The sequence below is a fragment of the Chelmon rostratus genome, chromosome 16, assembly GCF_017976325.1.
Source record: "Chelmon rostratus isolate fCheRos1 chromosome 16, fCheRos1.pri, whole genome shotgun sequence".
NCBI classification, from domain to species: domain Eukaryota; kingdom Metazoa; phylum Chordata; class Actinopteri; order Chaetodontiformes; family Chaetodontidae; genus Chelmon; species Chelmon rostratus.
In genome coordinates, this window is record NC_055673.1 from 1,700,275 (window position 1) to 1,725,530 (window position 25,256).

General features: G+C 43.7%; 4 protein-coding genes across 11 annotated transcripts; 1 reads left to right on the forward strand and 3 right to left on the reverse strand.

Moving 5' to 3' along the window:
* Nucleotides 1–316: 316 nt before the first annotated feature.
* Nucleotides 317–6,877, forward strand: LOC121619638. The gene is made up of 5 exons (XM_041955476.1): nt 317–493; nt 598–960; nt 1,398–1,508; nt 5,640–5,701; nt 6,209–6,877. The coding sequence occupies exons 1-5, from the start codon at nt 460–462 to the stop codon at nt 6,353–6,355; spliced, it is 717 nt and encodes a 238-aa protein (XP_041811410.1). The 5' UTR covers nt 317–459; the 3' UTR covers nt 6,356–6,877.
* Nucleotides 2,456–5,159, reverse strand: LOC121619637. Its single transcript, XM_041955475.1, has 2 exons — nt 4,400–5,159; nt 2,456–3,778 (listed from the first exon to the last, which is right to left on the reverse strand). Exons 1-2 carry the CDS (start codon nt 4,736–4,738, stop codon nt 3,215–3,217), a joined length of 903 nt encoding a protein of 300 aa, XP_041811409.1. The 5' UTR covers nt 4,739–5,159; the 3' UTR covers nt 2,456–3,214.
* Nucleotides 6,878–7,149: 272 nt separating the features above from the next.
* On the reverse strand, nt 7,150–12,329 carry LOC121619636. 4 transcript variants are annotated; one of them, XM_041955474.1, is made up of 8 exons: nt 12,164–12,329; nt 10,406–10,663; nt 9,487–9,756; nt 8,936–9,010; nt 7,959–8,003; nt 7,748–7,861; nt 7,520–7,582; nt 7,150–7,447 (listed from the first exon to the last, which is right to left on the reverse strand). In XM_041955474.1, exons 1-8 carry the CDS (start codon nt 12,237–12,239, stop codon nt 7,287–7,289), a joined length of 1,062 nt encoding a protein of 353 aa, XP_041811408.1. In that variant the 5' UTR covers nt 12,240–12,329; the 3' UTR covers nt 7,150–7,286. The 4 variants fall into 4 exon arrangements, with proteins under 4 accessions (XP_041811408.1, XP_041811406.1, XP_041811407.1 ...); XM_041955472.1 differs by having other exon boundaries at nt 7,150–7,582; nt 10,406–10,660; XM_041955473.1 differs by having other exon boundaries at nt 7,150–7,579.
* Nucleotides 12,330–14,663: 2,334 nt separating this feature from the next.
* Nucleotides 14,664–23,286, reverse strand: LOC121619775. 5 transcript variants are annotated; one of them, XM_041955659.1, is made up of 10 exons: nt 23,174–23,286; nt 22,578–22,847; nt 22,035–22,274; nt 21,509–21,688; nt 20,265–20,330; nt 19,985–20,104; nt 18,364–18,429; nt 17,707–17,768; nt 17,557–17,608; nt 14,664–15,128 (listed from the first exon to the last, which is right to left on the reverse strand). In XM_041955659.1, exons 1-10 carry the CDS (start codon nt 23,238–23,240, stop codon nt 15,100–15,102), a joined length of 1,152 nt encoding a protein of 383 aa, XP_041811593.1. In that variant the 5' UTR covers nt 23,241–23,286; the 3' UTR covers nt 14,664–15,099. The 5 variants fall into 5 exon arrangements, with proteins under 5 accessions (XP_041811593.1, XP_041811596.1, XP_041811594.1 ...); XM_041955662.1 differs by lacking the exon at nt 21,509–21,688; XM_041955660.1 differs by lacking the exon at nt 17,707–17,768.
* Nucleotides 23,287–25,256: the final 1,970 nt, after the last annotated feature.

A 25,256-nucleotide genomic window follows, 5' to 3' on the forward strand; every position in this document is an offset into this window, starting at 1 on the left:
TATATATATATGAATTATTAAGGGTGAAGGAAAGAGCTTTCTTTTTACTTTAAACACAGCAGTCTCCCATCGGCAATTAACTGTGTTTCTTAAAGCTCCTTTAGTGATGCATGTGTATGCTGTTTTATGACAAATAATAATTTGACCAACTTGTTCCAACAAATAAACGAAAAAAGAACCGGGTTTCTTTCCCCGTGAGGCCGGCAGGGACGTTTTGTGGTGCTTTTATTTTGAAGTATTTCCTGTTTAGGCGCGCTCAGAGAAACTGAGTGAAATGAAACCTAACAGGCTGCTCAGATCCGGCTCTGATGAACGGGATCTGTGGAAATGTTGAGGGCTGCGCTCCGGTGGAGACGCGCTGGTGGTCTCTGTCAAAATAAAGTCCCCGCTCACTTCCTCCCACTAATGTCTCTGTCTCTGTCCACTGAATGAGCTCCTCTGTCCTCTGCTGCTGCTTTTATGGCAGGTCTCACATGGATCCTCTCTTTGCTTTGTAAGTTCGGTGGAGCTGAGGTACATGGAGAGGGGTGTCCGCACACTTTTGCACACATCATATCTGACCATCCTCCTCGCCTGTCTGCGCCCTGCCCTCCTCAGGTGTTTCAGGAGGTCACCTGTCTTCAGCCTCACCTGTTCTCCGCTCTGCCCTGGTGGTCCAGGCCGGGCAGAGCGTCTCGCTCACCTGTAACCTGACATCCAGCGGGGACGTCACCTGGTACCACCTGCGCTCAGACCAGCCGCTGCCTCTGCTGACGGTGAGGTCAGCCAGAGTTGGAGGGGAGACGGTGAACTTTCACGCCGCAGACACCCGCCGGATCAGCAGTCGGGGGGCTCTGGAGAACAGCTCGCTGGCTCTGGAGGTCCTGGAGGTGGAGGAGAGGGACGCCGGACTGTATTTCTGCACTGGACGGTGTGCAGGAGATGTTTGTGTCAACAGAGGAGTTCGTCTGGCTGTGAATGGTAAGAAGGCCACTTCTTTCTATACTTGGACTGAATATATATGCAGTATAGCTGCAGTATATCTGGTAGTTTTGGTCATTAACAAAAGTACAACAGGGAACATTTGGTCTCATGATGGTTCCAGAGGAAATGTCAGGAGGATTCATCCTCTGCAGGAAAGGTCAGGAGGATTCATCCTCTGGGAACCACGAATGTCGTGGCCATCCATCCAATAGCTGTTGAGATATTTCACTTCCTGTAAAATGTACCGTGTTTTGACCCTCAGGGCCACTGTAGTTTAGGAACAGCAGTCATGTGCAGCAGGTTGCAGGTGCATGAAAGCAGCCTTCAGCTTCATGTAAAACATTTCGCTTGGTTTCAGACCCGTCAGATGTTTTTTCAGTGTTCAGCCGAGCCTAATGACCCGTCGACTGACGGTTCCTCCGGTCTGTTTCCAGGTGTCGACGGGCAGCCGGCCAGGCAGCCATGCTGGGTTCCGGGGATCTGTGTTCTTCTGGCGTTGCTCGTCCTCTGTGTCGTCACCGTGGTCGGGTTCTGCCTCTGCTCAGGTGTGTGGTGGGTTGTGTGTTTGTGTCCTGTACTTCCATCTCTGTGAGGACTGAAGGTTCAGCAGTGACGTTGTTTGGGGTTTAAGACTCATTAGAATTAAATTTAGGTCAAGATCAGGTAGAAGTTGGTCATGTATCACTGCAGATAAAGGTCAGGACGAATATGTGTGTGTATGTCAGTGTCAGCACCCAGTGGTGGAAAGAACATGTACATCTACTCAAGTACTGTACTTCAGTACACTTGGGAGATACTTTACTTGAGTAAATCCCTGTTATGTTGCTTCATACTTGTACTACACTACAAATATCATAGTTTTCACCCTACGACATTTATCTGAGATTCAATTCCAAGTTATTTGAACAACTCTAATTATTTCCGTAAACTATAATCAGCTAAAATTATTATAAAACTAATGTAATATTGCAGATTAATTTAGCCAGCAGAATACACAGTAGCTCCACTTTTACCCGCTGCAACATTAATAATATCTGATAATATCACATATCTGACTCTGGAACAGCCCTTCTGGATGAGGAACACTCTTAGGTTTGGTACTTTGTGTATTTTGATGTTTGTGCTTGCTTGTACTGTTACACATATTTCTACGCTGTCGTATTTCTACTTTCACTGAAGTAAAAAGCCTGAGTACGTCTGCCGTCACTCTTACCATGTTGTTTGACCACATCCTGAGAACACTGCAAGAAATGACCAAATCAAAATCTATGAGAACAGATTAAAGTCGGTTGTGATGTTTGCAGTGTGTCACAGGAAGGAAAACTCTCGTCTTCATGTCTTCTGTGTGTATAAAGCTGCTTATAATGCATGAACTGGGCACACACACACACACACATTAAAGAGCTTGAACACACCAGCATCTGTGCTCAATATTTAACTAAAATTAAGTGATAAACCTTCAGAGATACGAGGACAACAGGAAGAGTGGATGTCAGTAATTAATCCCTCACAAATTTAATTAATATGCAGTCATACATGGAGCACAGACAGTGTGTGAGACAAAGAAACACATTCTTTAAAATTACAGCCAACTGCAATAAACATCCGAGCGCCATCATATCTCATAATGCTTCCCACGGTGTAATGATCCAATCAGATCAGATCAGATCCAATCAGATCAGATCAGATCAAATCAGATCAATCAGCTCAGCAGGTTTGATGACTTCAAATCTGCACCAGTGGAATAAGAAACACTTAATTTCACCAGATATTGATCATCAGTCCAGTTCAGTTTGATCATATCGTGCAACAGTGAAGGAAAAAAAACGCTAGGTAGCAATTTAAATCAAATACTTCTCGTCTTTAAATGAAAATACACACAATTCACTACAGATCACTCATTCGTTCCCTCCAGGAAAGAAAGACGGAAACCATCACATTTGATCCACTAGGTGGCAGCATGGATCCACCTCTCTGATGCACAGGGCCTGCACAGGGACTCCTCCAGGAGGCCCAGCTTGAGCTTTCCGTCTTGCTTTCTCTTTCCCACAGTCTTTTCTTACATTTGAACTCATGATGCAGAGAGCTGAACCGGCTTTGATTAATGCTGTCAGGCTTTACAGATTGATTAGATAAAGTCTGCGTTTGAGGGGGAAAAGCAAAGCAAACACACAGGACCTCAACCTGAGCGACTGTGAAACCACCTTTGTAGATTTCTTTTCTTTGTTCTTTGTTAATAGTGAAGAAAGCTTCAGGTTGAAGGTATTTTCCTGGTAACCTTGAAGAAATGCTTCTGGTCGTATCGTCTCTCCTTCATCAGCAGCAGCCCGTACGGTCGGATGGACTCCTGTACGATGGTCCTCGTCTGGACGTCGTTGCAGCCTTCGGGGACGTAGACCAGCCAGATGTCTTCTCTCTGACACTTCACCCTCTTCTCTGGGTTGATGCGATTCTGAAGAACCACTTTGTACTTCCTCCCGTCCACTTCGGACGTGAACGTCTTGCAGTACTCCTCTGCTATATTGATGTCTGGCGTGGAGTACACGCCTCGGCCCCTCGTCTCCTTGGTGACCAGACAGGCGGCGGCGGCATCCAGAAACTCCGGCTGGTCGGCGGAGGTGTCTCTGCGGGTCAGGATGATGCCGAGGGAGCCGTCCATGTTGTGTCCGTTGTAGGACACGGGCCAGGCGTCCTTCCCCGTCCCGAGCCAGCCGTCCCCGCCGTCATATCTCCCCTTGACCTGCAGGGCGACCCGGTTCCACCCACAGGGACGAACGTAGGGCTCATTCCCACGCAAGAACGTGGTGTCACCATCCTGGAGGTGCACAGAGGGGGTAAACAGGGTCAGAGCTGGCGCCAAGTAAAGCAAAATGCTAACATGCTACATGCTAATCACAATATCTGCTGCATCAGTCCTGATCAGTGACCCAAAGCCAACATGAAGTAGTGAAGACCACCACGCACCAGAGGAAGGCATCGATTGGTCCGCCATATTCTCTGGGTTCTAACTCATCCTTTGATGAGATATTTCTTTTTTTAAATCATAATAAATGAACCACTGATGTTTTTATGTTTGGCTTCTTTTGTCAGGTGTAAAATATGTTTTGTAGAAAAACATTTCTCATATATATATATATATATATATATATATTTTTTTTTGGCATCTGTACAAAAACTGAGGCATCGTCACCAAAAAACCTGTTGGACTGAACAGTGGACAGAAAGTCTCTCTGTGCTTTCCAGGACTGAACTGTCCTGTATTCACAGTTTGTTTTGGGAACATGAGGTGAAACACACCTGTAGACGTGACCTGCAGTGTTACCTGTGTTGTCCCCTGTGGGCTTCCGGACTCTGCTTACTGTACAAATGTATAAACTTGATCGTGTTATTGATCTTTATTCTTTGTTTTTACTATTATTCTACACCTACACCTCACCTCTATGTTGGTGAAGTCGTAGTCGTAGCGCGGGTGGAAGAAGTCCTTGGGGTTGATCTTCAGCGTGGTTCTGAGGCTGCTGTCCGGCCCGGCGGTGCTGGGGCCTTCGGTCAGCGCCGGGGGGGAGCTGTACAGGTCCTGGCCGTCTATGTCGTGCAGGGATAACGTCCCTAAGCTGGGGTACTCCAGCTCTTTGAGCCCTTCCTGCTTGTAAAACTCCTTCAGGGCCACGATGTTGACAAAGTCCTGCGGGGTGAGCAGCGAGGCTCCGGTGGTAGCCTCGACGCTGCAGCCGGACAGAGCCGACAGAGCCTCCAGACACAGCCGAGGGTCCGACATGGTGCTGCGAGGAAGACGAAGGCAGTCTGCTCCTCTTCCTCCTGTCTGCGCTTGCAGCTGTTGTTTTTTTGAGGAGGTCAGTTTCCTCTGACTGCTTCGGCTCGAACGACTCGCCCCACTTTCACTTTCACTTTCCCCCAGTGTGAGTCAGCGGCTCTGGAATGAGGGCTGAGCTGTTTCTTCAGATCTCAGATCAGATCAGCTCACTGCCCTGTTTACTGACTGCTGGGGAAATGTAACGAAGTACATTTACTTAAATGCTGTACTTCATCCTTCTCCTCCACCACTCACAGAGGGAAATATTGTACTTTTTACTCCATTACATTTGTTCGACAGCTTTAGTTACCAGTTACTTTTAAGATTCCTTCCTGTCTCATTCCATAGAAAAGCGTGTATCTCCAGTTGGTGTTGATGTTGAATGTTTCTGATAAACTGAAGGATGAAGTTTTCCTTCATGTCTTGAGAAAACTGTTTAAAAAGCCTCTTGGATCAGCTGAAAATGCATCGTCACAAAGCTGATAACAGGCTGTTTTTCTGAGATACGAGGTTCTCACAGGACAGACGGGCTACAAACATATGGTGATCTTATAGAATATGATGCATCGCTGTAGATTAAACAAGCCAACATGATATAAAGTAGTTCAAATGAGCTCAACCTGAAACATATATAGAGTATTAGGACAGTCTTGTAATCTCGTGTTTCTTTAAATGCTGAAATCTGAATTTGCATATATTTAAAAATAATTTATATTTGATAAATAGATTCAGTGCTGGACTCAGTCAGTGAGATGCTGTTGAACCCTGATCCTCCTTCAACCAGATTAGAGGAGGAAATCAGCTGTTTTTGTTGTCTTGTTGTCACACCGTCCTCATCTTCAGTCACCTGTTCTTCTCTCTTCAGGTAAACCAGCTGTTTGCTGCTGTGGTTCAATGAGAAGCAGCAGGAGTCTGAAGGGGTCAGAGGTCAGTAGATGTGACGTCGTGCATCAACTCTGATTCATTTTATATCGAACACAGAAACAGTCCTTGTTCTACTTGAAAGCTGAAATATTTCACCCAACAGCAAACCTAAACCATTTTTACTGCTAATCGCTAAAGGACTAATGAGGATCAGAGCGTAGCAGGTAAACCAGGAAGGCAGGAGACAACAGACCTGCACAGGTCTGTTGTGCACTGATCCCTGTCCACAGGTGAGACAGGGATCAGTCAGGTTCAATAAACGAAACCTGGAAATGAAAGAACTCGGAAAGTGTGCTCAATGTAGTACAAAGAGTAGAGTGAAGGACCGGGGTTTATAGACCGCAGGCTGCAGGTGTGCAGGTGAGTAGGCGGGAGGAGGAAACCAGGTGGACTTTAGCACTGTCACTGTCACAGACCTGCTGGTTATTGTTGTTTACTTACAAGAACCGTTTCCTCGTATGTGAAAACTCTGTAATAAACCTGATTGCAACTCGTTTTCTGTCTCTGCAGGACGAGTCTTTGCAATACTCCAGTTTGAGGCTCGCAGCCAAGCCCCGCCCCTCAGGCCGAGGAGGGACGGGATTGGCCGAGGAGGATGTCACGTACTCGACGGTGTCCAGCGGCAACAACCCCAGCGGATCACGTGACCTCAGATAGAAGGATTCTTTGTTTCATGTCTTTAACAGATGAAAAACACGAGTGTTTTCAGTTTCGACTCTTCAGTGACGAGTTTTTTTCTTGCCGGTTTCTGTTCATGATGAAGCTCGCTGACTCTTTCAGACACCTTTTCTGACAGAAATGAATCTTTAAAAGCTGAAATTCTGAACGTGCTGAAGGAAACGATCTCTATGAATGTATTTCTTTCTTCTTTCATGTTAAAATGACTTCAAGTTTTAATCTTTTGCTTCTTTACGATCATGAACTCACGAATCCAGACGAATGTTAAGCTGTTTCTGCTGCACACAATGATGTTTGAATATGTAGCATCCGCTCTTTAGCTTCTCTCTCGCCTCACGTGTTTCCGTCAGCAACAAATGTTTAATGAATATTTTCTGATTTAACAACAAAACTCTTGTCATGTGGAATTTCTACAACCAATCGTTTGTAAAATGCTCGTTATGTACAAACACGTCATAAATAGAAAAATTCTACTAAATGTAATAAAATAAAGTTTATCTTCTCTGTTCTCAGGTCCTTGATTGACTCCCAGCTAGCCTAGCTTAGCATAAAGTCTGGAAATGTGCAGCTGTATGTTTTATTTTGTCAAAGAAAATCCACCTGGCAGCACCTCTAACCGATTAACACAACCCAAAGTTTAAAAACGAGGGACTAGCAACCTCCTGGAATCTCTGCTGGTTACCTGGCAACCGCACAGCGACTCCAGGCCTGGCGTGAATCGTCTCTCTTGAGGGGACAATAAAGTTCAGTGAAATCAGGAACACACATGTAAATCTGTGTCAGTCACATGTGTGTGTTTACTTTAGCAAAGAGCATTTACACGTGCAGTTAGCATCACGAACGACCTCTCGTGGTTTCATATCTAACGTTTCGTTGCACGGCTGCTGGGCGGCGGCAACAGGACGCAGTCCTATTTGGCGGCGGGTCTGGTGATGACAGAGGAGTAGATGACCTGGTGGTGGTTCTGATCCGGTGGAGTCCTGCTGGGTCTCTCCCTCCAGTTCTGCCGCCCCAGAGAGGCATAATGGATCGTCTCCTCCTGCAGGGACGGACCCTCATGGACCTCGCACTCTGCGGAGAGACAGGCGACAGGTGTATTTAAGGTGGAAACAGGCCCGGGCGCAGATCTGAGGGTGCTGTTACCTGGCTGTCTGCAGGACGGCTTCCACGGCTGCAGCTCGCTGTCCTCGTGCGTCTGTGGAGCTGCTGCAGAAGGTGGAGATGCAGCAGTTTGTGCTCGTGTCACTGATAAAGTTTCTCCTCAGATCGTCTGACATGAAGCTTCAACTGACTTCAAATGTTACATTCAGGTAAAACGATAATAGTCTGAGCCCGGCATCATGGGACATGATGACTTTTCAAACCACCAACCTGCACACGGGCTTTTCTTCTTCCTCCTGCACTTCATGCTGGTCAGTAACACACAGACAGCGGCCATGAGGAGGATCATTAACCCCAAACCGACAACAGCCAGTATGAGCAGAGCTGAGGGGGACCAGAGGCAGAACATCTGGTCAACAAACCGTCAAACATCAGCACGCGTCACTGCGAGACAGAAGGTGAAGTGTTGGAGCCGACCAACCGTTCTCAGGCCTCGTCTTCTCCTCCGTCTTCCCTTCACCCACGTCTGACAAACACATCAGGGACAAACTGTGAACACACGTCTTTTCTGAACCGTTTCCACTGACTCACAGAGGTCATAATGAGGAGAGGCATCAGGCACAGAAGAAAACTAGTCCAGTTTTTCTGCTCCTCGCTGCGTTAGAATTATTTGGACGAGAAAATACAAATTTTATTTTTTCCCTTCACACTTTAGTCATGCAAAGTAGCTAAGTACATTTACTTGAGTATATCCAATTACTACATGCGTTGTATCTCTAGTCTATATTTTTACTGCACTGCATTGATTTATCTGCTATATGTCACTTTTATTTAACATACAAAACATATGATCAACTTATTCTGATGTATTGATGGAGATTTGATTGGTTGATTGATTGATTGATCTTGTTGCTCACAGTAATAACTTCCTTTATTACCTTGTGACTTTTTTCTTTCTTTTTTTGTCTTTCAGGCTCTTGACGTCTCCATTATTTGACATTCTGAATGGAGACGTTTGCACACTCAGTACTTTTTTTGACACCTTAAATGCATTTTACTGGAAAGACTGATGTACTTTTATTTTGAATGCATACTTCTACCTGCTACAGAGCATTTTTACACTGCGGTATTGTTACTTTTATTCTAGTAAATGATCTGAGTACTTCTTTGACCACTGAATATTTAGAACATGTGATAATGGCTTGTTCCAATACGTGAAAACTCTATTTGAAGACATCACATTTGTCCACTGTGATATAAAAATGCACAAATAATAGACGAAAACACACAAATTTGACATAATATTTGACATATTCACACATAGAGCTGTTGACTTTTAAATAATTCCGGTTCAGGGTTAAAGTTTGGCTGCTAAAACCAGATTTATAAACACAATGGCAGGTATGCTCACTGCTCTGTCATGGTGGCTTCACTGATGTCAGACTGATGTCAGTCTACCTGTTTGCATCACAGCAGGTGTTGCAGTTGCACTGGTGGTTTGCTGGATGCTGGTTGGCTCTGGCTCCGGCTGCACTGGTTAACCACAGAAAGATCATTTTAGATTTGTGCCACAGCAGGCGGTTATTCTCTCAAGGCTGATGCAAAGCAGAAGAGCATCTTGTATATTGTAAAGGTCAAAGTTCATGAAAATCAGCAGAACCAATACAAAGTAAATATAAACAACCACACCTGTGTTAGATTCAGTCTCACCTGTTGACTGCAGGACAAACTAATGAACCATGTCTCTGTCAAAACGAGTCATTGCAACACTGTGTAATGTGAATAATAATAAATTCATTTATAGAGGAACCACTAATCTGATCTACTGCAGCTGTAACAGGTAAAGACGTGACAGGACTAATTCATTATAATAATGTTTAATTCGTGGAAACAGTAAATACAGAATAAAGTGAGCAGAGCTGAACAACAAGGATGAAAAATCAAAGCATAAAAATCCATTGTTGATCAGATGCTCGTGTTTTCTCCTGAGTGGATTAAAATGAGCTCACCTGTCAGGACGGTGACTCTGGTCCACACCTTTCCGTTGCACTGATACTGTCCAGCGTCCTCCAGCTGCAGGTCCTGGATCTGCAGGGCGTCGTTCTCATAGCCGAGCCGGCTCCCCTCTCTCTCTGGTTTCATCGTACCGTTTCTGAACCAGGTGAAGATGAGCTCCCGCCTCCCTCCTTCCCGCCGATGAAACCACCTCAGTCTGTGTTTGGAGGAGCTGCTGCAGGGGAGCAGCAGCGTCCGGCCTGCAGACACCGTGAAGTGATGACCTGAGCGCCAGAAACAAAGAGGAATCTGGATGTTAGTCATTGTGTCCGTCAGCTCGCGATGGCCTGTGTCACAGAGCTGAAGGGTTTTCCCCTCCAGTATTTATATTTATATGAAAAAACACATCGACCTCTAAATCTGCTCTTCATCATCGGCCTGTCTGGACCCGGCCATTATTTCAGACTCTGCTTTTATATGAATAACAGCTTCGATATGAGAATTTCTGCATTTTTGTGAAACTGTCAAACTTCTGTTAGACTAATCTAAGAGAAAAAATGAAAACTGGGACTCTGAGGTGAAAGCCTTTAGTGGGACTGCAGTCTTTAAGCACCACATTTGACTTTTCCTTGCTCAGGTAAGCAGCTGAGTCGGGCCGATTGCGGCGGACTGTCGGCACACCTGCTGTGATCTGACCTCGGTGTATCAAACATGAACCGGCTCTTGTGTAATAAGTAGAAAGTCACATAAAATGGAAATTCTCAGGCAAAGTAAAAGTACCTCAACTTTGAAATTAATTTGAGTACTTGAGTAAATGTACTTAGTTACATTCCTCTTACTGAAACAGCGTCTGCCTGTTGAAATCACTCTAAAACAGGATGATTTGGATATTTTGTACTTTATTGCTTAACTTTAACTCCACCTGCAGCCTACCTGTCAGCACCTGCAGCTCGGCCACCAGCTGCTGGTTGCAGTGATACTCTCCGCCGTCGGAGTCATCCAGCCGCAGGAGGCGGAGGCTGCCGTCAGGCAGCAGAAGGTACCGGCGGGGGTCCACGTTGGTCTCGTATCCGCCCTGTCGGGTCACCGCGACACTCCTGCTCTGATGAGTCCAGACCACATCGGAGACGTCAGAGCCGCCACACCGCAGGCTGACGTGGTGGTCCTCCGGGACTGAAAACCGGATCACTGCTGGAGGACAGGGACAGATCTGAAGAGCTTCAATGTTTCCACTCATCTCATCTGTTCACTTCATTTAATCTCACCCCCTGCATTCAAAGCTGTACTTAGGTAAAAGAACAAAAGTATCAAACGTTCATTAATTATGCAAAATTCTTATTGATTAATGTTATATTCATATTTCTAATTATTGATGCATTCATGTGTTCGTCACTTTAATGCCACAGCTGGAAAATGATCAATCTAACTGATGTGCTGCTGGGTCGCTCCTGAATTTCAGCAAGGGATCAATAAAGTTTTATCTTTACAAAACTATAACACGGAAATACTTGAGTAAAGTACAAGTACCTCAAATTTGTGATTAAGTACAGAACTTGAGAATACTGACTTCAGTATTAAAACACATGATTTCATGCTTTTATGACAACATTGTTTCTTCAAATGGAAAAAATCTAAATGTTTTTTGTGCATCATTTTGGACACATTTCTTCTTCTTCTTCTTCTTCTTCTTCTTCTTCTTCACCCACCCGCTGCTGTTTCAGCTGCAGAGCTGTGTCACTCACATCCTGCTGATGGTCAGTTTTTAGCCCCGTTTCCTGTTTTATCTTCCATTCCTCTTTTATCTCATGGAAACATGTTCGCTGTCGTCCTCTCAGCCTCAGATAACAATGCAGGAAACGTTGCGTCAGGCAGAATTACACGACTGTTATTATGAAAAGTGATAAAATCATTTCAAATGTGCAAAAATGCTTTTAGGAGAAATGAGAAATGGTTTTAATGTGAGAAAAGATGCAAAGGCTGAAAGGCACATCCTTTTCTTTTAAATACTGTTTACGTGTATTCACAGAAAAGACTTTAGACTTTAGAAGATGCAGAAAAGGCACAAAGACTGATCTCTTTTGTTATTTGAGGGTTTTTTTCTCACTGTTTGCGGTTTATTGTTTGTAAAGCGCTGTTGGAGTAAAATGCTCTTTCATTTTTATTTTAATTTTTACATTTATATCACAGTCACACAGTATGAAATCAGCTTCTTGTGCAACTGTTGCAGTAAAATGCAAAAACTCATCTTCAATCTCGTCATTCAAATGTTTTTTTGTGTGTGTTATTACAACAAACATCTTTAACTTGAAATTTATTCTGAAATTTATTCTGAAGTATTTGATGCCAAACTGTGAAAGAATTTAATAAAACTTTACTTTCATTGAACCATGAGAGCTGTGAGACAACATGTTCAATCAGTCTGATTCAATAAGTTAATTTAAACACAAGATACTTGTGCTCAAAAAGAGGATTCATTCTCAGTGAAGAACCTTGGAGCTCTAATCTGCCTCTATACCTGCCAAAGAGCAGTGATTCCTAACACGTCTCTGGGGGTCATCAGGTATCAATAATAATAATATAAAATGACCATAGCTAAAGATTTAGGATATTGTGCTTTGTTTTTGCACATGTAACCGGAAACCAAAGCAAACGCAAAGCAACATCTGAAGATGCTGAAGTATGAAAATGTACCTGTGGAGTTTTCTCTGCAGCGGATCTGAACTGTGTGCAGGAGCCAGACGTGACAGAAGATCATGAAACTGAGCATCTTCACATGAAAACCTTCGAGCTGCAGAGCTGCTGCTGATGTGACCGAAGCCTGGCTGTGTGAGACACAGCTGTTCTCCTTCCTCTTCCTTCTCAGGGACGAAGGCGAACTGAGCGTCACAGTCCTGGAAAAACGTTTTATTCACAGCATTCAGCTGACACCTCCAGGAATGAACATCAGTGAAATTAATGTAGCTGGATGCAGTTTGATACCTTTGCTATCAAATCCTGACATTAAAATTAAAGATGGAGTTAAAATTCATTCTGGGTAAAATTATAGTTTATAGTTGGGAATCAGCTGAATGATCGTACAGCGAAGGTTACGACTGTCCAACATGGACGATGTGAGTTTAAACACTGCCAAGCAAAATGAATAAATCTTTAAAAACAAAGTGTACTTTAATCAATCAATCAGTGAACTCAATCAGGTAACAGGAGTCCATGTGATTAGTTATGAAAACAACCTAATTAATCACATGGAGGATGAAAGTAAAACATAATTTCTCATTGCTATTTCTGTTGTTTCACGTTATTTATGTCATTGAAGGTAAGAACACATTTCTAAAACATGTTACTTCCTTTTCTGCTCCTGTGTTTTCCCTCCTCTCACCTGTTGGTCTAGTGGAGTGACATCACTCCAGGGCGTGGCCAACAGGTCAGGCCAGCCTCCTCTCTGATAGAGCACAGGTGTGCTCAATCAAACAATCAAGACCACGTGAGCACACAGTATATAAACCCCGGAGAATCAGCCAGTATTCATCGACTTCTCTGCCCACCACTGTGTTAACAACAAAGACCGTCATGTGCCTGGTCTGTCAGTCTCTCCTGTATCAGTCAGTACTCACTTACCTGCATATCATTGACTGTTGCATACCATTATGTTACCAAGCTGCTTTGTGTCTTGACCATTTTCTAAGTTTTAAAGAAGGTTTTAGTTTCACTCTTTGGTGTCATGGAACTGATGCAGCGTCGCTTGCACTGCTGGTGAAAACACTTTGCATGTTTGCATGTTGAGGAGCAGAAGTGCAGAAAGAAAATGAACCAGAAGGTGATTAATGTGTCAATCTCTTCTGCAGGTGTGTGTTTTATTAAGTTATAACTTTGGTTTCTGTTTAGTCACTCCATCTCCATGCAACTGTTACTGCAGCCACCAGGTGGCACTGTTTTTCCTTTTGTATGTATTTGTCTATTATTTTTTGAGATTTCTTAAAATTTACTGTAAAATGTTTTCCTGTGAAAAATGAATAGCTCTCGATAGGTAATTGGTAAAATGAGTTAAACGCACAGTGTAATGTAAAATTAATGTGTATTCATTTTGAAGGAAATGAAACCAGACAGTGCTGCTCTGCATTGCTTCAGAGTTTGTTTGTTTTTTTAACTTGTCTTCTCTGAGTTTGACATTAGAGTGTTAAAACCGCAACAACTTCATTAATATGCAGATGATAGCATACACTATTACTGAAATCAGTGAACGAGAAACTTCTTATAAGGCAACATTTAGTGTGGCGACATGATCGAGAACCAGGTGGAGTTTAAAGTTACCTGGGGGGGGGGGGGGTCACCGTCCAGCTTCACAGCTGGTTCATGGCTGCAGGAGTGACCTCCAGCGTCACAGCGTAACTGTGAATGTGAAGCATCTTATGAAAAGTATTGTTTGCTTTGGTCATTCTGACTTCGTCCCCCAGAAAATTAACGTCACCTTCGACCGTCCACCCGGCGAGGACAACGCAGAGTCACCGAGTTCTTCCTGAGGCTTTTACTGGCACCTGTATGTGTTTGAGCAGCTTCATTTAAAGGTTCTCACAGTGTGAACATGTAGGAATGTTAGCATGTAGCGTAGGTGTACGGTGAATCATTGAGGCTTAAAATAAAAAGCACGAAGAAAACAGGAAGTGAACAGAGTGTGGGCTGAGCGAGAGACCGCTAACATGTCCACCCAACTAACTGCTTTCACCCAATAATTCACTCTGCACACAACATTAAGACAGAAAACAGCAACTTTCTGACAGTCTGATGCATCGTCGTCGGTCTGTCCAGCGTCTCAAACATTAATTCTGCTCATCTGTCTGCAGTATTTTCAAAGAGTTTGATTTTACTGTTGAACTGATGCTGTTTGTTTTCGTGAATGAATAAATTTTTACTGTAATTCAACAAACCAGACAGAACAAAGAGATGCTGCCACTTGATGAAACATCAGAACACACGAACATGGAGTTAGCATTTTTTCAGCTAGCGGGCTAAAGGTCACAAACACAAAGTGACGCTAATAATACCAGAACATGTAAACCTACATAACACACACACACACACACACAACAGAGGGAAACACAAATCTGAGCACACTCGGCTCTTATTCATATGTAGAAAAGAAAGATGAAATTTTCAGATTAAATGTTTTTATTTTTTAATAAAAAAAAATACATTCACAAAGTTATTTAAACTCAAACAGGAAACGAGGTGAGAGAAGGCAGCTTTCATCAGACCTGTTAATCACATGGCTGGGATATAAATAACAGAAGCTTTTCTTTATGCTCTCGTAGCCAGAACCTCCATATCTGCTTAGACTTCGATAGAGTGACAAGATCTTATAACTGCAAGAAAACCATGCAGAGTCAGGAATACCTTCATTGATTCTGAAAATTGTGAAACAGATCATTTTAAACTTCACAGTCAGAAATCAGAATCTTAAAATTCACATCAAATGAGTCACATGATCTCTTTTTTCTTAAGACACCCTGTGAATTTGCTTGAACGTTGACGTCTGTGGTTCCTCGTCCTGTAGACGGCAGCACAGCGTTCAGGTCAGACTCTCGCTGCTGGTCACTGATGTTTCCAGGTGCTACGGGTTTCTCCAATAAAAACTACCTTCTGTCAGTCATGTGGGTCAAACCTGCGGATCAAGAAACAATTATAATCTTCTCAGTGAATATTTCCACCGTGTGGGTTTTTGTTGCTTTACTTTAAGTGGTTGAATGATTTCCAACACTTACAAAATACTCGGTGAGGAAACAGTTTTGCAGATTTGCTGTTGGCTCTCTTTTTATTAGGGACTCGGGGCACGCTCCGAGGCAGCCCCGAGTCACTTATTACTATCCCGCGCGTTTCTTCTTATTATTATTATTATTATTTTTCATCTTCCTCCAAGTTTTCGTCCCTTAACTCGCCCCGCAGCTTTGAGAAAACCCTCGCAAATTATATATCAAAACGTGCGTATTGTTCGGGATCGGTGTGCGACGCGAAAAACTGCGATAAATTTCCCATAAGAAATGAATGGGACGGGCGAAAAAAAACAAGATTGAAATTGGAGTTTTTCAAACATCTGTAGCTCAGGCATACATTCACCGAGAGACTTCATTTCAACTTTAAAATGTAGACCCAAGTCTGGTCTATTGGTGTGTTCATCCACATTTTGATTGGTCCTATAGTTTTTGATCAGTCACTGTTCAATGACAGTGATCGTTTGGAGGGAAATTTTGAGATTATAATGGGTGTGTATTGCGCGGGATGTTCGTGCTAGAGTGGCACAGAGTCTAAAAACGATCTGAAAATCTTCTCTTTTTCTCGTCGCTACGGCCACAAATTACACTCTACACGCATAATTTTGGGATCAGTTTGTAGACAAACTTGTCCTCTTTCGTGTGATGTCCTCGAAAAAGCCGAGAGACTTACTGAATTTAAATAGTGAGACTTTTTGTGCAGCCAGCTCCCTCCTGCTCTCCCATTAAGTCCCATGTTAAAATTCAGAGCTGTTTTGTGAGCAAAGCAGAAATGCCTCCTGTCTTTAGATCGCCATAAAACGAAAAGTTGTTGTGTCAGGAATAAAACGAGGAGATGGTCGGACTCAGGAAGTTCTCGGGAGTCCGATGATCTATAGTACACTCTGATACGAGGTACGGTTCTCTCACCAGAGGATTTAGGTCAGGAGGTTCGCCGAACCCAAATCTCACTGCATACAATACAAACTCCTGTTCTCTGAGTCGCAGAGTCTTTTTAAGTCGACCATTTTGTCATTTTTCTAAAGAATATCTGGACATAAAACACACGTACATCTGGCCCAGACTTGTCCGCATCTCACAGTGTAATCGGTTTTTTGATAGCAGCTACGGTTTTGACACAATCGCAAGTTGTTCGGAAGAAACCGACAGCGAAAAAGCCGCTTTTCAAGGGAGGAGTTTAACAGGTGCAACTGTCATTTACACACACACCGGTCAATAACCCACGCACACACATCTGCAGGACAACAAGCCTGAGAATGATTATCTTAACGAGCTCAGTCAAAACAAGGGCATTGTTTGAAAACAATCTCCATCCAACAAACAGTTAAACTCAGCTTCACCAAGCGCTTTGCCAAAAAGGTTGAGACAGTAGTCACACAAACGCACACACAAGCAGGGCTAACCAACAGCTAAAAAGTGATTAAAAACAAGCACGTCAAAACTGAACAGGAACAGGTAAACAGTGGGAGAGGTGCAGAGGTAATTATCAGCAGGTGGGGCAGAAGTTACACACGCACACAAACACACACACACACACACACACACACACATTCAGACACACATATACCATACACATCTCCATGTAGGAGCAGGTTGGGCTGCTTGTGTAGTTCAAGCAGACACACACACACAAACAGACGAAGACACACACATACGCAGTCACACACAATGACAGATACATAAACACACACACACAGACAAATGCATAATGAAAACCCCATCCCCCCGCCCCCTTGTTAACGCCGTTAGCTCTGTTAGCTCTGTTAGCACCGTTAGCTCTGTTAGCACAGTTAGCTCTGTTAGCGTTAGCGCCGTTAGCTCTATTAGCGCGGTTAGCTGTTAGCTCCGTTGGTGTTAGCTCTGTTAGCTCCGTCAGCATTAGCTCCATTCATGTTTATTGATTCAGTTCATTAATTCATGTTAACAGAGACATGAAGCAGAGGAGAGAAGCAGACACAGACAGCTGAGGTGATCAACAGAGACAAGGAGAAAGCCACAGAAACACAGCTGAGAGCAATTCATTAATCAGGGACTGACTACCTCTGATATCTGCCGTTTTCTCAAATTGCAGCCTTTTTCAATTGTCCGCTGCTTCGCCATAGTTTCTCCTAGAGACTTCATTCAAACTTTAAAACGTAGATAATTTTGTCGGCTCGAACGCACACCGGGTCCCTTCCAAAATTTCCCAGAGGGAATTTTCTAGTTTGAAAATGCAAACCTGCCTTTTAGAGTACCTTTTGTTATAATGTGCCAGCAAAGTAGAATATGTGTTTCCATAATTCACGTTTAGTGCAGTGCAGACCAGCTGATGATTACAGTTACCTTCATTATTTCCTGCAGGAAACGTGTCGCTGATCACAGAATACGGTGACTCCTGAGGCACAAATCAGACATAATGAACATAAAATGTGTGGAACCAGGAGAACATCAGCAGAACATTTGGTTGAATAATGAAAGTGTTGATGTCTTTACCGCTCCACCGCATGGAAGATCAGGGATGGTGGAATATACCGAATCATTCTGGTTTGATGCATCTAATGAAAACATTTACCAAAAAGCTTCGTTAACCTGAACCAACGTGCAGTAACGCAGCAACGCCACCAATTCTACGCCTGTGCTGATACGATTCTACTAAATACGAGAGCCAATCAGAGATCTGACTACGACATAAAGATCTACTAACTATGAGACGCCGATCGTGGATTTAATGGACGAGATGAAACAAAAAAGAAAAACTTGATATTTCCGGTCCTGTCGTATCTTCTCGGTTAAAACATTCCTGCATACGTACATCATTTCCTCCTACTGCTCCACCTGCACACCTGCTGACCGGCCACTCATCAACCACACCTGTGGCCTGCAGTTCTTGTTCTGTCCTTTCCCTCTCTGAACCTGCACGATCCCGTTTCACCTGTGCTTCAGGTGCATTGTCTCCGGCCTTCCTGCTTTGTCTTTAGATTTAAATTTTGGATCCAGTTGTCAGAATGAGGGAGGGAGGATGGAATATTTTCAAACAATTTGCATGACTTTCCAGAATGTCTTAACCCTCACTGCGCAAATGACACTGTGAAGAATTTTATTTCACGTCAGTCTGTCAGAAAAGAGGAAATTTCACTTCTTATTTCTCACCGTTTGTAGGCAGGACCTCTAATGAGTGACACACCTCACCATAGATGGCGTATCTTTCTTCGGTTTCTGCAAAAAAGACTGAATGTTAAATGACGGGCTGTGAGAGCACGTCGATAAGCTGATGTCACATTTGGCTGTAGTGGTCCTGCAGTGAAGAGCAGCACAAAGTGTTTTTAATTAAAGTGCAATCAGTAGGTTTCGTCCATCTGTGCTGCCCTGCAAAGGCAAAACACATTCAACACATATTTGATCAAAACTTTAGCTCTAATCTGCCTCTCTCTCTCTGTTTTTACAATATGTTTTATTATAGAAAGAATGTCATCGAAGTGCATCATTTCTGTGAAACTTTAATTTCCGCTTTTAAAAACTGACCTATAAACCAAACCAAAACACGGCCGTGTGGTTGCTGAACTGGTCGCATGCGCTAATTCGTCAGCTACTGGAGTGAGACGGCTATGTCGAGCGAGGGCTAGCTTGCGAGATAGCCACAGATAGCAGTCGCTAAAAATAAAGTGATCGCGTGATTTAGTCATTAAGATGGCTTTCAGTCACATACTTAAATGTATTAAATGTAAAGTATCTGCATATTTACACATGTGGGATCTGCCTCAAAAGACAGGAAATAAGTAAGAAAATAAGTCATTATAACCTTTTTATTTAACTGTTTTACAGCCTGAAATCTTCACTGCTTGTGTAGTTACTGCTCTCTGCCTTTAGGGGCAGTAGTGAAGCCAATTAGGGAGATCAGAAACAATCTCCGTGGCGTTTAACCTCCTTCAGTTAATCTTCTGTTTAAAACCTGCAGCAGTAACATGTCAGGGGAGTCGACCGCGTAGTACAGAAGGAACAGACAGAAGCACGGAGTGCTAATGCGACATAGTTGGCTAGCATGTTAGCAGACAATCTCCATGGCGTTTGTAAAGTGCTCTTTAAGGGCGCTAGCTCATTAGCATTATGTCACCACTGGCTGTCAGTTTGAACTGCTCCTCAGCTGATGGTTTACATGCAGTCTGGAGAGTCGATAGTTGGATTAAACTGCGTGAATTTAATGTCCCATTAGCACCTGAGCTAAGCTAACGAGCTCAGAGCTGTAGCTTCCTCCTTCAGTTAATCTGTTTGAAACCTGCAGCAGTAACATGACGGGGGAGTCGACCGCGTAGTACAGAAGGAACAGACAGAAGCATGGAATGCTATTGCGACATAGCTGGCTAGCATGTTAGCAGTTAGGTGTTAGCCACCAGACTTTTTGTCTGTGTGACTTTCTGGTGACCTTGCTTCATGACTTCCTGTATTCATGTAATTATCTTTTTGGTTATTTCAGGCCTGTATTAGCAGCAGTAGCGATATGACAGCAGACGGTGGAAGAGTGAAGCAACATGATGCTAACTGAAGAGGCTCAGTCAGCATCACTTTTTGGTTCATTTGTTTTCATGTTCAGAAAAGTGGAAGCAACCCGAGATCAACATTGAACCGTAACGGCGGCTCGGAGGCCTGCGTAGTGGTTTGTCAGTCCATGCTGCGTTCATCCCAGACCAACCCTCCAGTCTGAAGCTGCACACCTGTTATATCCAGGTCGTATTCAGTTTTCACTCTGGTTGAACCTTTCTCTTTAAGTATTCACCTCGTCTTTTCATCCTGCGTCTCCGAGTAATGTAGATGACGATGAGGAGGAGGAGGACGACGAAGGGGACAACTATTCCCAACACTAAAGCGAGAAGGGGTTGCTGGACTTTGGTAGCCACTGGAAGACAAAGTGAGAATAATTCGAGTTTGTCACACACTTGATTCTGTATCTACAGGTTGGACATGACGGCTGATGCAAACTCTGTTTGTACAAATGAAAATTTAACAAACATTTAACATTGAGGTGTCAAATTTCTCTTTCTGTTTCTTGGTACGACCTGGTTTGATGGTTGTAGTCCAACCTGGGTCTGCCACTGCGGTCGGTGTTGGTGTCTTCTTACCTTCTGTGTGGGGCAGAGAGAATACATCGTCCATATCTTAAAGGATAACTTTCGCTTTTTTACAACCTGGACCTTATTTGTAGCATTAAATACGACCATTTACTCACCCAGACAACTTTGGTGGCATTTGGAGTCGTTTTGAAGAAATTAGCCCCAGAGGAGCGGCGCGTATATCCGTATAATGCGAGTACTCGGGGCATCCATGCGCAGCCTCTATATAACGCATAATCTGCAGAAACCCGTTCATATTCCAATATTTTGTTCTGATATGCTGGTGCTATTCCCCTCTGAGCTGGTCGGCTAGTTTAGCTGTAGTTTGGCACAGCTATGGTTCATTATTGCGTATTCGTAGCCGACCGCCGCAGAGTCAGCCGTGTTGTGGCTGGCAGCGCCCGGTGTTCGGTAATGACATCATCCACGTCAGAGGTAGTTGTCTAGAGACGGTGGATGTTGATAACATGCCACCACGGGCTCAGAGGGGAATAGCACCAGCATATCATAACTAAATATTGGAATATGAACGAGTTTCTGCAGATTATGCGTTATATAGAGGCTGCGCATGGATGCCCCGAGTACTCGCATTATACGGATATACGCGCCGCTCCTCTGGGGCTAATTTTTTCAAAACGACTCCAAATGCCACCAAAGTTGTCTGGGTGAGTAAAAGGTCGTATTTAATGCTACAAATAAGGTCCAGGTTGTAAAAAACTAAAGTTATCCTTTAACTGTTTTCTGATTCTTCACAGTGAAACACTGAGCTGCATCAGTCTAACTGGAGATAACTGCGGTACAATTAAACTGCCAATCACCGTTTGAAGTCCGGTTGTCTCCAAGTTCTGACTAAACAAAACACAAATTCAGTTCAAGAGGTTGATTTTTAAAGCTGCAGCTATGAACTATGTTAAAACTCCTTTGGAGATATCTGACAGTGGCTCAAACACATGAAATCCACCTGGAGCTTCAGTTTCAGTCAGTTCAGCTTCAGACGTGCACACCTGCGAGCTTTGAGGGCTCGACTTCCCACATTAGACCACAGCCTCGCGAGCTGCTTGAACACAGTGTGAAAGCGGTCGCGGCCTCTTACTGCATGTTTCTGAATCTTTTGTTTGAATGACTGCTCGTTGCTGGCTGGCTGATCAACTTCTTCATCACTTGAACATGAAGAGCTGTTTTTGTCTTACTGTTCCTGTCCCTGTTCTTGTCCCTGTTCTTTCTCGGTCTTGTCGTGTCAGTGTTTGCTGACGGTGGTGAAGGCGCAGCTGTTCTTGCTGGGGGTGGTGCCGCTGACGCCCGTGTTGCTGCTGCCGTTCGTCCTCTTGCAGCTGGAGTTGTTGAGGTTGCTGCGAGTGGAGTCTTGTTATCTTCAGTGTGGGACAGAGGAAATACACAACAGCTGCACTTCAGCAGAGACAGTCATGAGATCGTGCTCTGTTTCTGAAGCAGGTGAAAAGCTGTGGGCTTTTTGTGGCGCATCACTGAGCTAAGTGTTCATTTCAGGCAGCATGAAACTCGATCTTTTGCCTGAACTGCAGTCTAGTCTTGTATGAAGTTAGAAGTAATGCACAGATAAGAAAGTGGAATCAATTTGAGCATCTAACTCTCTACGACAAAGTGAAAAAGCTAATTTCCCAAAATGTTGAATTGCTTCTTTAAATATCTGCGTTTTCCTCCCACATCCCCGTGTCCCTCTCTGGCTTCTGGTCTCACCTCTTTCAGACGTCTCATCTTTGGTCACAATCAGATATGCAGCCAGTTTTCCATCACAGTAGTAAAGTCCAGAGTCACCAGGCTGCACGTCTCTTACAGTCAACGTCTTGTCCACATATGAAACATCAAACCGTCCTTGGTGTTTTATTCGACCGGTCTCTCTGCTCCATGTTGGTCCTCCAGCATCATGAGGGCAGGTCAGAGTGATGGTGGTCCTCTCTGCAGCGAGTCTGGTTGTTCCTGCACATGTTTTATAATTCAGTCAGGCCGTGTGAAGAAACAGGAAGTCGTACTGTGTTTGTGTTGTATGAAAAATAATGAATAATTAGGGATTTTATGTATTTTAAGAGCATTTTCATCCACAACAAGACAACAGCATGAACAATGAATGCACTGAGATGAGACCAGAGAGCAGATTTTAAAGGTAAACAATGTGCGGCGCTTCATGATTTTTAAAAGTAGAAAACACTTTTTAACTTGAAATGTTCAATTTCATGAGTATGAATAAGAGTAGAGAACAGAACTTTTTTAAAAGTCCGTTACCTTCTGGGATCACCGTCAGTTCAGTTGATGAATTATTACAGAAGTATCTTCCGGTGTCCGAGGGGAGGACAGAGTGGATGTGAAATGATTTATCTGCCAACGAGCTGTATCGTCTGAGCCGGTCGTCAATGTGTCTCCTTTCCCCGTCACCATCAACTGTCAAAAGATCAACCCTGTGTCCATTTGTCTCTCTGCTCCACGTCACTGGACCGTCCACAGGGACAGACGGGGGACAGCGCAGAGAGATGGACTTCTTCTCTTCAACTATCTCTGCAAAACAAACACAGATTACAACAAACAGGCGTCTGATTTCAGGACGTCTGCACCTGAAATGTTTGAAGGAACACAAAAGTGCTTTAATAGCAGACTCAGAATCAGCTGTTGAACGTGCACAGAGCTCATTCTGGCCTCGTCAGTCTCGTTTGGAGCCAGACTTTCAGGCTGAAGGTGCAGAGGAGGTGAGTTTTCAGCCACGCTCGTTGTGTGTTCCCGCTGCGTTGGAGCTCGTTGTTCACATCAGCAGTAAATCTGTGGAGAAGGTTTCCAAACCACGGCCTGCAGAGAGGTCGCGCTGCGCAGAAGTGAAAAGGTCTCACCTGCGGTGACATTACAGCCCAGCAGAACGGCTACCAGGCAGCTGCAGACGCTCAGCCTCATCTTCATCCGGACTGAAGTGACTGAACAGACCACAGTTTCTATCTGAGCTGAGAACAGGAACTCTGTCTGCGTGTGCGCTCCCCTGCAGAACACCCACACCGTCAACGTGTTGGTCCTTTTTCTGTCTGTGGTCAACGAGCGCTGGTATTTCCTCCTCAGTCTTCACAACGACAACCATCACCTGCCGCTGACATCCAGACGGAGCTGCGATCATCTTATATGTGTTATAAGTTAAGACTCCAACTGAGACTTCATATGTGGCTGCTTTATATAACAATACGTGTGTGTGTGTGTGTGTGTGTGTGTGTTCTATGCATCTTTAGACCGAACCGACTGATAGGTCGATAGATTATATGACTGCTGGAGAGTGAAGCCCTGAGGTCATAACCACACACACACACGCACACACACACACACACACACACGAAGTTAACTGATTTCTTTTAAACTTTGAATTCTTCTATTCTGTTATTTTTACTTCTTATATTTCTTATGACTTGTTCTTAGTTATGCACTTTATCAGTATTACATCTTAAAATCTTATTACTTTTATTTATTACTTACTATTTATTAGTTATTTATTTGTCTATTTTTCCTCTACATTTTTAACTTTCTTAAAGCTTTTAATTTTTGTGCATTATACCTGCTTTTATCTTTAATTTATTTGGTTATTTATCTATTTATTTATTTTTTCTTTAGTCTTTTAGTTTTTAGCTTCAGTGTTTCCTCATGGGGGGCCTCCACACTGGGGTGTATGCCCGGTCTGCCCACGGGGGCCGTTGCTTGGAGGCCGCCTGGGCCCGAGGGACTTGGGTGGCTCTGCATTAAGTGCGGAGTCTTCCCCTGTCCATCGGCGTCTGGATGGTCTCTGTGGCGGCGCTCCCAGTGGCCGCAGGCTGTGGCGCTTCCCGGTGTGGATGGCTCCCATAGGTGTTTCCTCACATGGTTCCTCAGTGCCCTGCCATGTCTCAGCACTGTGTGTGTGTGTATGTGTCTGTGTGTTTTGTGAGTGTTTGTGTGAGTGCATGTGTGTATATCTGGAAGCGGGATATTGTCTGTCATATTATGCTTTTATTCTCTCTGTTGTTGTATTCTTTTATCTTGTGAAGCACTTTGTGTTGCATTTTAAATGGATGAAAAGTGCTATATAAATAAAGTTTGATTTGATTTGATTTGATTTAAGTGATGCTTTTTCAGTGTGTGTGTTCTTTCGCCCCAGTTTATTTCACATGATGCATGATCTGTTTCGTTTCGCAGGTTAAATAGTCTCTGATGTAAGGTCAGACACAGACTGGAGACAGGAGTGAGTAAAACAGGTCAATGAGACAGAGTCCAAGAAGCTTCAGGTCCGAGTTTCCTGGGGGGGCAGACAGACTAGATACTGACCTGGTTAGAATTGTCGAATTCTAATCATGCAGGAAACTGTCGTCTTTAAAAACTCGAGCGCAGAGCAGAGATGAAATGACTTCATCAATAAATGCTGCAGCAAACAGAAAAAGGGAAGGATGTGGACGTCATTCAGGGAATCGTGTGGTTGTGTAGAGAGTAGGTGTCAAGAGTGACATCATGCGATGCAAGAATAGCGACGACTTCAGCAAAGACGCTGCTCCAAACCTGCACGTTCCTCCACATTTCTTCTCTCAGTCACAGAAAATACTGAGTTCAGCAGTGGAGCTTCTCATCACTGACCGAGTGCGTTCAAAGAATATTAACACAGATAACAAGGATATTAGCAGGCTGACGCTGTGCTGCATCTGATGGCCCAGGTGAAAAAATATTATACTTTATTTCTATTTAAAGTATTTTAATTTAGTACGTTTTAAAAGTACACTTAAGTACAGCTTATAATACACATACAATAAAGTAGACTTTAACTTTTACTTTGAAAACTTTACTTTACCAGAATCATCATGTTGCTCTGAAGCTGCAGGATGTTTGCGAACAGCATGATCATATCAACTTAACAGGTCACAGCGCCACCATGTGACCATTTATGGAACAGTGCATGTTTTGGCTCATGGT

Bases quoted from the DNA above. Each gene is read 5' to 3' on its own strand.
- LOC121619636 (XM_041955470.1), bottom strand. From the start codon at position 12,239: ATGCTCAGTTTCATGATCTTCTGTCACGTCTGGCTCCTGCACACAGTT. The intron at 8,004-8,935 runs GTAGACTGACAT...TGTGTTTGTCAG, and splicing joins ACCTGCTGTGATGCAAACAG to ACGTGGGTGAAGGGAAGACG. The intron at 7,862-7,958 runs GTTGGTCGGCTC...GGTCCCCCTCAG, and splicing joins GAAGACGAGGCCTGAGAACG to CTCTGCTCATACTGGCTGTT.
- LOC121619638 (XM_041955476.1), top strand. From the start codon at position 460: ATGGCAGGTCTCACATGGATCCTCTCTTTGCTTT. The intron at 494-597 runs GTAAGTTCGGTG...TGCCCTCCTCAG, and splicing joins ATGGATCCTCTCTTTGCTTT to GTGTTTCAGGAGGTCACCTG. The intron at 5,702-6,208 runs GTCAGTAGATGT...CTGTCTCTGCAG, and splicing joins GGAGTCTGAAGGGGTCAGAG to GACGAGTCTTTGCAATACTC.
- LOC121619775 (XM_041955659.1), bottom strand. From the start codon at position 23,240: ATGAAGATGAGGCTGAGCGTCTGCAGCTGCCTGGTAGCCGTTCTGCTG. The intron at 18,430-19,984 runs GTGAATACTTAA...TCTTTTTTGCAG, and splicing joins ACGCAGGATGAAAAGACGAG to AAACCGAAGAAAGATACGCC. The intron at 15,129-17,556 runs GTAACTGTAATC...CTTGATCCGCAG, and splicing joins TCCTGCAGGAAATAATGAAG to GTTTGACCCACATGACTGAC.
- LOC121619637 (XM_041955475.1), bottom strand. From the start codon at position 4,738: ATGTCGGACCCTCGGCTGTGTCTGGAGGCTCTGTCGGCTCTGTCCGGC. The intron at 3,779-4,399 runs GTGAGGTGTAGG...GTGCACCTCCAG, and splicing joins ACGACTTCACCAACATAGAG to GATGGTGACACCACGTTCTT.